This window comes from Salvia splendens, chromosome 17 (assembly GCF_004379255.2).
Source record: "Salvia splendens isolate huo1 chromosome 17, SspV2, whole genome shotgun sequence".
Lineage (NCBI taxonomy): Eukaryota > Viridiplantae > Streptophyta > Magnoliopsida > Lamiales > Lamiaceae > Salvia > Salvia splendens.
In genome coordinates this window covers 24,956,880-24,972,397 of record NC_056048.1, presented here as the reverse complement: position 1 = coordinate 24,972,397, position 15,518 = coordinate 24,956,880, and the positions used below count along the sequence as shown (strand labels likewise).

General features: G+C 36.3%; 3 protein-coding genes across 8 annotated transcripts; 2 read left to right on the top strand and 1 right to left on the bottom strand.

Annotated features, from left to right (window-relative positions):
• Positions 1 to 1,380: 1,380 nt before the first annotated feature.
• LOC121773366 (CWF19-like protein 2) lies at positions 1,381 to 7,245 on the top strand. 6 transcript variants are annotated; one of them, XM_042170209.1, is made up of 11 exons: positions 1,381 to 1,499; positions 2,160 to 2,234; positions 2,495 to 2,951; positions 3,065 to 3,210; positions 3,445 to 3,633; positions 3,716 to 3,880; positions 4,169 to 4,555; positions 4,890 to 4,969; positions 5,076 to 5,439; positions 6,064 to 6,276; positions 6,513 to 7,245. In XM_042170209.1, exons 2-11 carry the CDS (start codon positions 2,190 to 2,192, stop codon positions 6,840 to 6,842), a joined length of 2,376 nt encoding a protein of 791 aa, XP_042026143.1. In that variant the 5' UTR covers positions 1,381 to 1,499; positions 2,160 to 2,189; the 3' UTR covers positions 6,843 to 7,245. The 6 variants fall into 6 exon arrangements, with proteins under 6 accessions (XP_042026143.1, XP_042026141.1, XP_042026140.1 ...); XM_042170207.1 differs by having other exon boundaries at positions 2,160 to 2,252; XM_042170206.1 differs by lacking the exon at positions 1,381 to 1,499 and adding an exon at positions 1,521 to 1,728.
• Positions 7,246 to 8,255: 1,010 nt separating this feature from the next.
• LOC121773230 (syntaxin-related protein KNOLLE-like) lies at positions 8,256 to 9,400 on the top strand. The gene has a single exon (XM_042170044.1). The coding sequence runs from the start codon at positions 8,343 to 8,345 to the stop codon at positions 9,264 to 9,266; it is 924 nt and encodes a 307-aa protein (XP_042025978.1). The 5' UTR covers positions 8,256 to 8,342; the 3' UTR covers positions 9,267 to 9,400.
• LOC121773231 (DNA repair protein XRCC4-like) lies at positions 9,351 to 11,958 on the bottom strand. Its single transcript, XM_042170045.1, has 5 exons — positions 11,739 to 11,958; positions 11,523 to 11,665; positions 10,357 to 10,485; positions 9,886 to 10,008; positions 9,351 to 9,746 (listed from the first exon to the last, which is right to left on the bottom strand). The coding sequence occupies exons 1-5, from the start codon at positions 11,881 to 11,883 to the stop codon at positions 9,432 to 9,434; spliced, it is 855 nt and encodes a 284-aa protein (XP_042025979.1). The 5' UTR covers positions 11,884 to 11,958; the 3' UTR covers positions 9,351 to 9,431.
• Positions 11,959 to 15,518: the final 3,560 nt, after the last annotated feature.

The following is a 15,518-nucleotide window of genomic DNA, read 5'->3' as shown; positions in this document are numbered from 1 at the left end:
AAATTAATATATAAAAATGAGTCACATCTTCCACTATCTTTTCTCACCCACTTTCTTTTATATTTTTTAAAACTCATGTCAAACTCAAATGAGACTTCTAATGGCAGACGGAGGAAATATCAACAGTTATTATCCATGGTAAGTTTTGTCAACGGCACATTTACATGTTCGTTGCTATTGTCGCCGAATATTTAACTATTGATATAAACATTTATGAATTATCGGTATGTCTCGCTTTTTTATAAGCGAATTTTTTTAATTAATAATGTTTCTCATTTACCTTGTGAACTTGACTGAATGATAAAAAAATCGTCTTATCAATTGAGCTGAACATCATCGTCTCAAATCAACCTCTACAATGAATGAGAAGAATCCGTGAGAATTCCACATTTTGAGAGAAATGAGAATAGCGAACAAATACACAAAATAAAATCAACGAACAAGCACATAAAAATAAAATAACAAGGAGTTGTTACAAATAAATACTCCTTGTCAAGTGAAACGATTAAGGCTTGAAAATAAAGAAAGTGATGTGTGGCTGTCCGTGACTAAAAATAAAAAATGAGAAAATAATATAGGCAAGTAAAAATATAATAAATTAAAAAAAAAATAGGAAAATAAGTAGTACTAGTACTATATTCATCATAAAATCTAGGAATAAAAAACTTAGAAAACAAAATCATCTTTATTTTGGGCCGGCCCATTGGGTTATGATGGAAAACCAAAAAACAAAGAAATTTCTTTGTTTTCGGCGGAATCGCCATTCTGCAAATCGCTCCCCCAAATCGTTTATTCGGAGCGGAACTAAACTTTAATTCAATTTATTATTGTCTTAATTTTAAAAATCAAATCGAACTTGAAAATAAATCTGCAATCAAATTAAAAAATCTAGTAGTATGATGTATTTGTCCATAAAAAATAGTTCAATTTGTAAAAGATATGATTTTAATCAGAAATTGATAGAGTAATAGAGAGATAACAAAATAGATAAAGTAAGAGATATGAAGAAAAAATAAATAAAATATCAGAAAGATGAGAAAAATGGATAGAGTATAAGAGAGAAACTTTCCTATTTTTAGAAACGAGACTATTTTTTTGGACATCCCAAAATAAAACTAAAGTAGTGGAGTGCTAGTTGTTTTAATTTGTAATTTTTCTTTAATTTGATTTATGTAATTCAAATAAGTACTACTCTAATAATTGTTTTATTTAAGTTTAATAGTAGTATATCATTTAATTTAAGTGAATACAGTTAATTTCAATCTGGCACGTTAATTAAGTGAATCAAATATTTAAATAAAATAAAATAATAATACCAATAACCAAAATAGATTAGTAATTACCTTTTGAAAGTGTAATGTAGTAATCAAAATCCATATAGTAAGAAAAATCAAATACCCAATTAACCGTATTCTACTTCGTGTAAACGAAAACGTATCTTTTTTCCTTCTCCTGCAATTTTCCTTCCTTCTTCTTCTTCTTCGCAGTTCGTTTTTCAGGTAATTTCATTCACTCTTCTTCTCTCTTCTCAAAATACAGCAAAATTTAACTCTTTCAATACCATAGATATTAAGTCTCTCGATACAATAGACATAACATGTGGCCGGGTAATGGATTTGCTAGTTTGCAATCGATTTTGGAATACTTGTATGTTTTAGTTTCGGCGGAATGATGTGTGATGAAGATGACAATTTGAGACCACATTATGATTTATTTGACTGCATTTTGGTAATTATCTCTTTTAAATTAGATCTGTTTTGATAAAATTTGAATACAGCAGTGCTTAATAACTTAACCTAACTATTTGAAAGTGTGAAATTTTATAGGTTTTTGGAGGAATTTAATTGAGGATACAAAGTTGTAAACTTATTGGAATTGAACTCAATTTTATTAGTCACTAGCTCATCAACTCCACCAACTAGGCCGTAGTTAAGGGCTTAACAAGCCCCATATTGGTTCAGCAATTTATAGTTAGCTTTTTATATTGTCGTCTTTTTCTCGAACGAAAAAAACTCAATGACTTTCTTTACCTATAGAAGCTGTGGATTTCTTGTGTTAGCTGATAGTATTATTGTTTCATCTTGTTTCGTATAAGACTCTGATATAATGAACTAATTTTCTTGTTAACTTAGCAATTAAATTGCTTTATTTCTCTGTAGCTTTCTGAATTCACATTCTCGGAAGAAACTATGTTTTCTGGATTGAAGTTCATACCACGTGATCACATTGATGAAGTCAGTGCCATCAAAGTGGTATTTTTATTGCTTGTGTGCTTTCAATAATTTTGTAGCACAATATTCTCCCAAATAAATTATGTCCCATAGTCTCGTTAACTATCCTTGTTGGTTATGCACTTCTCTGCTTTTATCAGCTTCATATGATATGCAATTCAAATGCTTGCCTCATGTATGGGGTACTATCGAATACAGTCATCGCCATGTATAAGAAAATCTTTTTTTTTTATGTTTAACTTTTTGCTTGGTTTGTATTCAAGGAAAAAGATGGAAAGTCCTACAGCTCAAAAAAAGAGACAAGAAAATCAGGATGTCCCAAGGAAAAGCCTGGAAAGAAAAGTAAACATTCCCGATATAGTAGCTCTGATGATGAAGGCCCTGAAAGAATAAAGAGTGGATCTAGAAAGAAAAAGAAGTGGTATGATTCAAATGAGGATTTGTCTTCATTTTCTGATGAAAGTGATAGCCAAAGTGAAGGACAGGATCCTAAGAGGCATAAGAATCGAAAAGGAGAAAAGAAGCATGGGCACAGAAGTAAGTTAAAGAAGAAGGCTAAGAGTCGGAGAAGAGACTATTCTTCAGAATATAAATCAAGTGGTGATTCTGAAAGTGAAAGGTCAGGTGAAGAAAGGGGACATCATAGAGGGGAAATGAATAAATCGAAGAGCAAAAAAGAATGGGGCCTAAACAGTGACGAAATGGAAAATAAACTGACCAGTACGTATAAATTAATATTTACTCTTACAATATCTTTATATATATATTTTGTGTGTGTGTGTGTGTATATATGTGTGTGATCTCTCTAAATCTGCTTTGGCCTTTTATATCAGGTGGTAGTAAAGGATCTCAATCACAAAGTTCAGACCTTTTACGAGAAGAAACCGGATTGGGATGGATGCTTCGGCCGAAGAATAGTTCTGATGAGATCTCTAATAAATCCTCTCTTGTTGAGCCAGAAGAAGCTTCAGTTGAAGAGGTATACTTCCTAACTTATGGCAGCTCTTGCTTCAAGAACTAAAATGAAACCATAAAAGAATGTTATGTTCACCTGATATTATGATTAGCAAAGTAAAAGAAATATTTCTGATAGTAATGTGTAGGCCCTTCCAGGTTGTTGTGCCACATATGTTATTTTGATTATAGTTAATGTCTTCAAACTTCAGCTCATGAACTTCTTTATTTTTTATTTGAACTGTTTTGTGATCTGAAGATAAAGAAGGATAATTCTAGAGAATTGAATCCATACCTGAAAGATAATGGGAGTGGTTATCCTGAAGAGTCTGATAGTAAGGCTGGGCTATCTAGTACAGTTGTTGGTGATGGAGGTGCTAGCTGGAGGCTTAAAGCTTTGAAAAGATCAAAAGAGCAAGCAGCCCGTGAGGGACGGAACCTTCAGCAGGTATGAACATTGGGACAGTAAGCTGTCTATTCAATCATTTTGCTGTAATCTTTAATTCAGTAGTTTTTTACACTTTTTACAGGTTGTTGAAGAACGTTGGGGTTCTATGGGTCAATTTGCAGCTTCTATGGCTTCTCGTGATGTTGCATCAACTCATGCCCATCTTCAAGCCATAAATCACAGGAGAAAAGGGTTGATGAAAGAAGAAAAAAAGAATCTAGATGTAGAAAGCAATAGCGCTGAAAAGGTATTAGCTCCCCATTTTTCATTACATCATTAAACTAATATACTTTTGGTGAAACATGATTGCATCTTTTTCAATAAAGAATCTAACCCAAAACTCTATGTTCCCCCATTTTGTTTAAATCATCACACAAAAAATCAGGTGGATTGCTTTTTATCGTTATATGATTGAACTCATAATACTCGTAGCTTTATGTTCCTTCTCAAGGTTACACAAATCATGATTATGTTTTGTTGAACTAAAAGATATGGTCTCTATACACTGACTTTTTTGTCTAATGATATTTTTCAGATTGACAGAAAGGACATAACCCCTCGGCATTCTAAAATGAAAATGCCCAAAGTTCATGATTCTTTATCATGGGGAAAGCATGGAAGGAACAAAATGTCAGCCGAAGATAGTGCTCTTGTCTCTGCTGCTATGTCTAATTTAAATAAGTTTTCTAATGATGGAAATTTCATGGCCACATTTATGAATAAGGAGGAGAAAAGTGTAGATCAGACCAGTTCTTCAAAATTTGAAGCAAGATCAGACTCTTCTGCTTCAGTTGATTTTGCATTTAGAGAAAATAAAGAGGATGTTGGAACATTAGGGCCTCCCATGAGTGCAAATCAGTTGGCTGCCAAAGCCTTGCAACTTCGTATGAAGGGAAGGCACGTCGAAGCGGAAAAACTGATGGTAATAATTTTTTTCATTCTTCTTTGGGTCATTATGTATCTCATTAATTGCTCCTACTACCGATGTCCTTGGATAAGCATATGGTATTCTCAATCGTGTCGATATACTTCTGAAACTCTGGGTTGTAGTTTGGTCCACGTAGTGAGGTAAATTAGTTTTGTTATTAGAAATCAGTAGAATGCTTAACAAGTGAATCTTTTACTATGCATCCACATTTCTTTTCCTTCTATGGTTTTACCTTAGTTGGAGGCTTGGTTTGACAGTTCAAACTTTTCTATGTTCTTTTTGTTCTTCAATTAATGTCTGATGTCTGACCCTTTGACCCCTTATTCAGAAGGAAGCTGAGAATGTCAAAGGAAAACAGGACGCTGGTAATGAATCAAGTAGACCACAAATTGATGGAACCACAAGCAGGTGAATTTTCATTTTATGCCTCATTCTTGAATCCTAATCTGTTGGTGTTTGGTTTTAAACCTTTTCATCTGCCTCTTACATCCTAATTGGTTATATATTTGGTTAGGTTTATTATGCATGATGTATCAGCTAGGCAAAAGAGGAAAGAGGATGATGGTGATTTGCATCTAGCTCAGAGAATCACACAGAATCAACGATTCAGCATATCTAATCAAGCTGATGAAGAATATGACTATGACGATGGTCCTCGGAAAAAGACTCGGAAGAAAGGAGGGGATAGCAGTCGCAAGTCATCTGAGATCACTAATTCGGCAAACCGCATTTTAACTCAGCAGGAGCGCTGCCAATTTTGTTTTGAAAATCCAGCAATGCCCAAACATCTAGTGATTTCCATTGCAAACTTTACCTATTTGTCGGTGCCTCTTCAGCAACCTGTCGTCCCAGGTCATTGTTGCATTTTGACGTTGCAGGTAACTTCGAAGTGAATCAATTTTTTTTCTGTATGAATTTTTGTTTCACAGCTTTTCTGGTTTTGACATATGAGAATTTTTGCTTATATGAATTAACTGCCAGTCATTATAAAATATTTGCAATTTACTTTGTAGGAGTTTAAATTAAGTTAAGAAAAAAGCTTCTTTTTTCTTTGCCTGTGTTAACTTCTTCTAGAATCCTTTTCTGAGAAACAGAAACTCAATTACATCAGAGGTTTACTTAAAAGGTCTAAGAATCGGGAGGGGCATTGAGAGGATTTGTTTAAGGATTTATAATTAAATTTAATGTTCAAGACCTTGTTGGAGGTGAAGAGTTGGGAGATTTATTTTTCTGGATCCCAGATCAAACACATCCTGTCAGTTCCTTGATGTTCTACAAGTTGTCATTGTCAACCAAACATTCTCAGTTAGACTATGCTGCTGTGTGTGCGTTGATGCTAACCACATTTTGTTAATTTTTCACTCATTACTCGTCACTTCCAAGAGCAGAAGTTTCCCATCCTAAAGTTGTTGATATTGTATTCTGACTAGATTGTAATCTAAGTTTTGCACTGCTGTCTGTTATTGATTGTTACCTAATCCCTGTTCTTTTCACTTTTACAGCACGAGTCTTCCACGAGAACTGTTGATAATAATGTGTGGGATGAAATACGGAATTTCAAAAAATGCTTGATAATGATGTTTGCAAAGCAGGAGAAAGATGTAGTTTTCTTTGAGACTGTAGTGGGGTTGGCACGACAAAGACGGCATTGTTTGGTTGAATGCATACCTGTGCCCCGGGATATTGCTAAGCAGGCACCTCTTTACTTCAAGAAGGTCAGTTCATCTCATATTGATAATCTTTTATGTGATTCCTTCTTACCAACATGTGTATCAGAGACTTCAGAAATTTAGGGATTGTTTTGCCTTACATACTGATCACCTTTTATGTGATAGAGTTGATGTCTTCTTAAGTCTAGTTATAGTTGCATCGGATTGATAGTTTTGATGCTTTTGCAAATGATTGAAAATTTGCAGAGATACTTATTTTCGAAATGTATGAAATGCTGCAGGCAATCGACGAAGCTGAAGATGAATGGAGTCAACACAATGCAAAGAAGCTCATTGACACAAGTGAAAAGGGACTGCGTGGTTCAATCCCCAAAAACTTCCCATATTTTCATGTTGAATTTGGACTGAGCAAGGGATTCGTCCACGTAATAGACGATGAAAAGGATTTTCCAGGCAACTTTGGCCTCAATGTAGTCCGGGGCATGCTGCAACTGCCAGCTGAAGATATGCATGGACGTCGGAGGAAGGAGTCTGTCGAGACACAAAAGCAAGCAGTTGCCAGTTTTGCAAAGGACTGGCAACCCTTCGATTGGACAAAGCAGCTCGACTAAATCTGGTGATTGATTTTGCAGATGTCTTTCGCAGTCAGATTTCGTGCTACTTGAGGCATGCTATCGATGATCAATCCGGTCGTTATCTTTCCATCTTGTGTCGTTATATATGGTGATGATCCTCACTTCTATCAAACATGTTGTTAGTTGGAGAAATAGGATGGGAGATGAACATCCGTTTGAATGAATTCTGTGAGTCTGGTGCTTCAGAGAGTTCGGGTCAAGTTCGTAGAAGTTTGATGTAAATTGTCGCTGAACACTGTTGAATTCTAGCCATGATACTTGAATTTTAAGGTTACTATTGTTCTTTTTTAATAAAGAACAACATTTTCTTAATGAATAATTGTAAAATAAATCAACTAAATTATACACATTTTATGATTAATTATAGTTTTCCATGTCATTTGATGCACAAATATTACTCCATTATATAAGTAAGGAGTACTTAATAAAGTAATTATTTTACCAACTGGTCACAACACAATTTGGGAGCACGAAGTTGTGGTGACCTTAAGGTCATGGCCTCACGGGTTCAAATCCCGCAACCCGCCGGGAGACTTTCGACCTTAATTTGCAAACCCGGTCAAGCAGGATTAGACGAATTCCATCAAAAGCGTGTTCGGTACATCTGTGATCAAACAAAAAAAAGTTATTATTCCGTTTGAAGATATCCGTGAACTGATATTTATAGATCGATTATATTACATTATTTTCTAGTTAACATAATAAGAGTTGTTTAATCATCTTCTATAGCTTTTCTTTTACTTTTAAATCAAATATTAAAAGCAAATACACTTATAAAAGAAATGTTACGGTATATATCATATATCTCATATGAGCAATATTTGTCAACATCTCATTCATTTAATATACATTTATGCAACATTTGTCCTTTAAAAATAGCACATTTTAAAACGACACAAATTTTAATACACAATTAAGTAAAATAAGAGATCAAAAGAAAAAGAAATAATTAAAATATTATTAATTGAGAATGAGTTCTATTTTATTGGAGAAAAGAAAATTCTTAGAGACTGCCAAAATGAAAATAATTGTCATCTTTAAAGAACAAAGGTAACATTATTATTATTTTACAAATAACTTTAATTTATTGGTTTTTCAATTGTTTAAAATTAAAGAGTAATAAATAAAATATAAAATTAATAGGTAGCATAAACAAGAATTTTTGAAGTATTAAAACAAAAGTAAATATACAAAACAAAACATTATATTAAAAGACATTTTTGCATCGGTTACGATATTAAATACAGTATATATCTTAATTCATCGGATCCGATAGAATTGGCAGATGAAAAGTATATAGTCGGCTTCAAATGCTTTTAATCAGAAAACTAGCCGTTGGTTCCTCAACTTCAACGGCTATTCCAATTTAAATCTCAATCTATTCAAATAGCCTCCACTTATTCAGTATTGCACTCTCACTTCATTCCACCAATCACCTCTCTCTTTACACACACATACACACACAAGCAAATCACGATGAACGATCTGATGACCAAATCTTTCACGAGCTACGTTGATCTAAAGAAAGAAGCAAACAAAGACCTCGAAATGGGCGTGACGACTACCCACGTCGACACCAACCTCACCTCCTTCCTCGAAGAAGCCGAGCAAGTCAAGCAAGAGATGGCCTCCATCCGAGACACCCTCGCCCGCCTCCAAGCCTCCCACGAGGAGGGCAAATCCCTCCACAACCCCGAGGCTCTCAAAACCCTCCGTGCCTCCGTCAACGCCGACATCCTCTCCGTCCTCAAGCGGGCCCGCACCATCCGTGCCCGCCTCCAGGACATGGACCGCTCCAACGCCCTCAATCGCAGGCTCTCTGGCTGCAAGGAGGGCACCCCCGTCGACCGGACGCGGTCCGCCGTCACCAACGGGCTCCGGAAGAAGCTCAAGGAGCTGATGATGGACTTCCAGGCGCTGCGCCAGCGGATGATGACCGAGTACAAGGAGACCGTCGGGAGGCGCTACTTCACCGTCACTGGGGAGCATCCCCACGACGAGGTCATCGACAAGATCATCTCCGGTGGCGACGGGAACGGCGGGGAGGAGCTGCTGTCTAGAGCCATTCAGGAGCACGGGAGGGGGAAGGTGGTGGAGACGGTGGTGGAGATACAGGACAGGCACGACGCGGCCAAGGAGATCGAGAAGAGCCTGCTGGAGCTCCACCAGATATTCCTCGACATGGCTGTGATGGTGGAGGCGCAGGGCGAGCAGATGGATGACATCGAGCACCACGTGATGAACGCGCAGCAGTATGTGAGCGCTGGAGCGAAGAACCTCAAGGTTGCGAAAGATCACCAGAGGAGCAGCCGGCGATGCTTGTGCATCGGGATCATACTGCTGTTAGCCATTATTCTTCTTGTTGTCATCCCCATTGCCACCAGTTTCACTAGATCGTGATGGAATACTATTCATTTATATGTTTGTTTTTGCTTTCACTCTCGTGAGATGAATGTATCCATTCATGTATAATTTCTTGTAATATTTGCAAGTATGAGAAGTAAATTTCATTTCAATGCAGAGTTTTTTTTCAATGTACATACAATTTCATAAACCTATGCTCTCTTACTTCCTTTTTCTACCGTGGGGCTTAGAGGTTGGGGCGTTTTTAGAAGAGGAAGCGCCACCACCATCTTTTGCTGTGTCTTCTTCATCTTCTTCATCGAAGCTCTCAGTCCTGTCTGAGGACACTTGTTCTTTTTCGGGTTTTTCGACAGCTCTCAGCCCATCGCGTTCTTCATCACTTCCTTCGTCTAAGCTCTCAGTCCTACTATCAGAAGACACTTCTTCTTGAGGGGAATTTTCAGCCGAAGGCTGTTTGGAGAGCCTATTGCGTAGCGTTCTCAGTTTTGCTTTCTTGGAGTTCAAGACCTGAACAAACTGTAAGAAAAAATGACATGTTATGGCAAAAGTTATGATTACACTTGTAACACTCACAAGCCTAAAATATAGACATATAGGAGTCGGTTGAGGGGGACGCACGCACGCACACACAAGGTCGGGGGGCCTGGAATTGTACCTTTCCATATATTTCAGATTCAAACTCTGATTTCTCACTGCTGAGTTTCTCACTTTGTGCTAGGCACTTTTCAGCCTCCAGTTGGAGCTTGTCAAACGCCTGCGATTTCCATACAACCTCCTCCTATTCAAACAAGAGGACAATATCAACGGCGATCATAGTTTATTCTTTTGTGTAAGAGAGTGAGAGAGGATAGAATATCCTCACTCTAAAAAAAACATTAAGCAAGTGACAATTTTGCACATATGTAAAGATCATTCCACTTGGGCTTGCAATTTTGAACTATAGTGTAGAAGCACCAAGGGTTTATAACTGATAGAATATCCTCACTCTAAAAAAACATTAAGCAAGTGACAATTTTGCTCATATATAAAGAACTCCAGCCAATAGAAAATAGATTTGGATCTGCAGTTATCTTAGCATGTTGCAAGGGATATAATGCGATATATGATATAAAGTCTTCTCTCTTACACTCAGCTTTATGTTAGCATCCATAAGAAAGTCCAACACATCCACTGTGGTTTGTTTGCTATTGGGAGAAGGGTGGCATTTCCACCGCCATTCCAGTTTCATACCTTCCTTCTCGAACGTCCATGATAACTGCAAAATCAGAAACCATGCGTGAAAAAATAATCATTGGATATTTTTCCTATTCCTCCAATAGGAAGTGTTTTCACTTATGTTAATCACTCAATAGTATCCTCAAGTTTGGTGAAAAATAAGGTATTCTGATCGACAATATCAATTGTAGAAGAAGGAATGTTTTTGGAGGGCTTAGATCTGCATGAGGTTTTTATTATGACAGAAAGGGTTGTGAAAGAAAATGCTTATAAATAGAAAAAGTACGTAGTAGCTTACTAGAAAATGAAAAGGCTGAACTCATTTAGAAGTCTAATTTTTTTACTTAGTCAACTAATCGACTCCTCCCACTCTGATTCCATCAAACTAGACAGAGAATACCAAACTTTGCATTCGCTTTCATTGTGCATCAAATACTGAAAAATGACACAAATCCGCCCTTTTGTTTGTATAGTAGAGAAACCTCACTTCATTTTGTAGTTAACAACAAAATCAACTCTCTACATAGATTTTGTTAGTACAAGGAATTCCTAGAAAAAGCCATACACATGGGAGAATCAGCATAGTTCCTACAAGCTACACCATAAAAATTATGACTTCAATAGTTTTATGGTAACCAGAGTCCATTCCATTCCACCACACATGATAGAATCAGCATAGTTTTGCAAGCATGATGCGAATGCGAATGAGAACACATAGAAAGTTTCACCGATATAACTGATCATTTACTTATATCATTTCAGAATCAATAAGCTCATTCAGCCATAGAAATCCATAAATCTACCATGTCAGTTTAATGTTTATTAAATTATCACTATGACTCATGAGCTTTGAATTGAATCCTCATATCAAAATCATGAGCATTTTCTACATCCATTTTCATATTATTCCCAAAGTCTCCATTGTTTTAGCCTTACTACACAAAAAGCATCGATTTCCCCTCAATCAGAGCACGAATTAAAACAATCCCTACAAATTACATAAAAAATGAATTCACGAAATTCCACTAAATAATTGAACCAATTGAAGGAACAATCAAAACGAAAGCTCAAACATACCCGTTTGCATCCGCCTCCAGCATCCGAGAATCCGTAAACCGACCCGGGTTGCTGAAAGCCGAGATACCTCTCGGCCAAGTCAATGTAGTACGACGCCGTTTGGTCCCAGCACGACGCTCTCTCCTTCACCTCTTCCTCAGTAGCTTTCCCGCATACATAAAATAATTAATTAAATTAAATATATTCAACAAATTTGGTTACCATTAGTGTACCTACCATGGCAAGTCCAAGCTTGGAGGCCGTCGGTTATGGAAATGTCGAAGCGGGTCGGGTACCAGGTGCCCTTCACAAAAACGGGTTCGGGTTCGCCGCCGCCCATCGGTATATGGAGCTTCAAGCATGTGTGCTTCGGCGTTTCCATTTTTCTCGACGATGAATTTCTGTGAGCTTGCTGTTGGCGGTGTGTGGAGGAAGCTTTTTAGAGAGAGAGAAGAGTTCCCGCTTTGTTAATCCATATTCAATTTGCATAAAAAGGCCCAAATCTAAAATACCAAAGAAAATTGGTAGCTCATCTCTAAGCCCAACACAGAATACAACATCATAACCCAAAAAAATAATGCAATACCACTCCAAATAGTCTAATCTTTCAATTTCCATAAATAGGTCATACTTTCTTTTTCGTCCGTCCAATAGAAATAGTCCATATCTATTTATGAAAACATTTTTTCCCTTTTTTTTCCTTTATTATTTATGGACCCGCAATCCCTATACAATTTCAACTATTTTTTCTCATCTCTTATTTTACCAATTACACATTGAAACATGTGCCGATCCCAAATGGCCTATTTCTATGGGACCGAGAGAGTATTAAAATTAGTCTCGTATACTAAAAGGAATATTTTTCTTAATTTATTACTCACATTTTATCTTTCTCTCCCCTACTTCTCCCCTACATCTTCTACGTGAATGGTTGGAAGGGAAGTGTGAAATACTCCCTCTGTCCCATAATAGATGGCACACTTGGGGATTGACACAGGATTTTAGGTGATGATGTTTTGTGTATTAGGTGGAGAGAAAAAATAATATATTTATATTAATATGAGAGGGAACTTTTTCTAAAAAAAATGTGATATCTTTTGTGAGACAAACTAAAAAGGAAAGTGTGACATCTATTATGGGACGGATGGAGTATAAGATAGTGTCTTCATTGTCTGCTTCTATTTGTTACCTTAACGAATTATCAAGATCCCTAACTAGGTTTGTATGTGAGCTGAGCCTAACCGAGTAGAATATTGGATTTGGTTGGTCGTCAACGGAATTGTGTATAGAATTGTTAGGTTTTAACTGGACCACCAGTCCTGATTTTGGAATCAGTGACGACACTTCCAGGTTTAACTGAAATTGGCATATTAGTTTTACCTTTGCAGTTCGGGTTTTAACATTTTTGAACCATGAACTGGCAGTTGCAATCCAAAATTGGCCAAAAAATGGACAAATTTGGCTCGAAACTCAAAATAATTGGCAAAAAATATTGAAAACTAATAAAGAAAAAGAGAATGAGAAAAAAGTTGTCATGTGGACTATCTCTATTGGACGGACAAAAAGGAAATATGGCATATTTCTATGGGACAGAGGGAGTATAAAAAACTGATATAAACTAGCCAAAAACCACCAGCTTTGAACATAAACCCAAATGGCAGTTTTCGATTCAAAACTGGACCACAAATAGGGTTGTCGGTTCGGTTACGATTCCACTCACATTGTAACCGGAATTGGCTGGAACCCTACTTGCATGTTATATTGTTTTTACAAGCATCACAAGAAAAGCATTTACATGACATGTGGGGTGATTTGCTCATGTTCACTATGTAGGTAGACACTAATTAGGTTATGACATGATTTGGACCACTTTAATTTCAACAAACTTTTTAATAGTGTTTGCAACTCATGAACAGCCCAACATTGATCTTTCTTTCCACATGACTTTGTCAAACCCCTTTACAAATATATTTGTAGATTTTGTGATTTTCCACGGTAGAGAAATTGAGTTTGATATGTCAATCATTTCCGACAATGGCCGATCTAGAATATAATTTTGGGATCGATCACTCAGGTTTAAATGGTTTACAGTCTAAAGTGAACGAATAAGGGTGGGAATAAGGTTCTTTCTATAACTTTATTGAATTATAACTCGAATTTCACAATGAGATAAATACGAGCTCGATAATAAATGAACATTAAAGCATTCGGCTCTGTTCGAATATTACTATACACCCCTAACCAAAATATACATATTCAGAAAGCATACTAGAGCATGCTCAAGAAAGATTCATTCTTCTCCCACTTAATTAGTTCTCTTTATTAGTACTCTTCTTTATGGAGGCATCCTTAACCACCACATACACCATTTAATTGTTGCTTCATCTTTAAGGTTGGAATCACTCGAAATTGGTAAATAACGGCTTCATTTATGAATGCTGTCTAGTTCTGCCTAAACTCGCTGCTTTTTACTATTACTGGAAGTAGAAGTAACACTCTTCACACAATAATTTCACTTAGTTGTTTATTAGTTACTATAAAGAAACAATCTTTAGTAGTACTAATAACTTCTTTTTTGCTGATAAGATTGATCATGGAGCATTTCCAAAAATAACATGCTTTTGATCTGTGTAATGTTTACACATTGAGCTGAAAATGGCATAACATTGAATCCATATAGATTATAGGCTATAATCATTTTTATTGGAGAGTAGGGTTAATTATAGTATACGGCTAACCTTTGGGTCGTGTTGCTATTTTTTTGCAGCGAGTTGCAAATATGGCCCGATCGAGCCTACATTTCCGCACCGAAAATTCTAACACGGATATCATAATAAATTACGTGGAAATATATATATTTTCTCATTCGGTCAATGCTCGAATGGAAAATATATTTATCGTTTTCCATCACGGTATAAAATTAGGTGCGACTTGGTACGTAAATTTTGTTTGATAGTAGGAACACTAGTTAGTTATAAGATGATAAAGGTTGCGTGACAAAAATGGTGATTTTGTTTGAATTCCAGTGTGTGAAAAGCATGAAAGTACAAAGTGGAAATAAGTGTCAAAAAAGAAATCCCTTATCCCCCTTCCCTTCCCTTCCCTTCCCTTCCCTTCTCTTCTCTCCTTCACACACACAAACACATGTATATATATAAGTCTCCTTGAAACATCAATGCATGGAGACATCAAGATCAACTTCTTCAAACCCCTCAAGGATTAGTGATGAGATGTTCAGGGGAATGTTGTCTGGTTCGAGAACATTCTAGCATTGATCCATATATATGCAGAATGATCTCGGACCAGGCTTCATTCCCCTAAGCTCTCTTAAACTTTTCCCGTTGCTCATCACTCTAGGTATGTCTTTTCTTGATGAAGCCAGAAATTGTATGTATATAATGTTCTTTAAAAAATATTTTGTGATTTGTTTTTATGAATTTGCTCAAAAGATTTTCTTTTGTGAAGCCAGAAATTGTATGTATATACTAGTGCTGGGAATTCAATCTAAGGTAATGATATGGTCTTCTGACCCTTGAAAGTAATTTCAAAATTTGGATCAACACACTGCCATTTAGATTAAATTTTCTTGTTTGTCATAGTGTGTGTGTGTGTGTGTGTGTTTCAAGTATCATTAAAGAAAGTAATTTGTGGAAGAATTGCTTCTGGTTAGATATATGTGGAGAGAGAGAAGCCAAAAATTTCCTTTTCTCTAAAAAAGTAAAGCAATAATAAGTCTTGTGACCATTTGGTTTAGAGTTTTATTGTTTAGTTTATCATTCAACGTTTTCACCGAATTATTTGAAAAACAGGCGAAGAAGATTGGTGCGAAAATGCGACTAATTAGGTTAGGTATTGATCTCTTTTTGTGGTTGATTTTCTATGTTGGACTTTGCTTGTTGATACTGCCAAAGAATATAAATATGTAACTTTTACACTTTAGTTTGTTAGATTTCATTGTCTTTACCCCTTATTGACCGGCAGCATCCGCATCCTTATCTCAATACCGTCTCTTAACCG

Bases quoted from the DNA above. Each gene is read 5' to 3' on its own strand.
- LOC121773366 (XM_042170205.1), top strand. From the start codon at position 1,669: ATGATGTGTGATGAAGATGACAATTTGAGACCACATTATGATTTATTT. The intron at 2,253-2,494 runs GTATTTTTATTG...TTTGTATTCAAG, and splicing joins AAGTCAGTGCCATCAAAGTG to GAAAAAGATGGAAAGTCCTA. The intron at 5,440-6,063 runs GTAACTTCGAAG...TCACTTTTACAG, and splicing joins GTTGCATTTTGACGTTGCAG to CACGAGTCTTCCACGAGAAC.
- LOC121773230 (XM_042170044.1), top strand. From the start codon at position 8,343: ATGAACGATCTGATGACCAAATCTTTCACGAGCTACGTTGATCTAAAG.
- LOC121773231 (XM_042170045.1), bottom strand. From the start codon at position 11,883: ATGGAAACGCCGAAGCACACATGCTTGAAGCTCCATATACCGATGGGC. The intron at 11,666-11,738 runs GTAGGTACACTA...TATGCGGGAAAG, and splicing joins CCAAGCTTGGACTTGCCATG to CTACTGAGGAAGAGGTGAAG. The intron at 10,009-10,356 runs GTAAGAGAGAAG...TTGTTTGAATAG, and splicing joins ATGCTAACATAAAGCTGAGT to GAGGAGGTTGTATGGAAATC.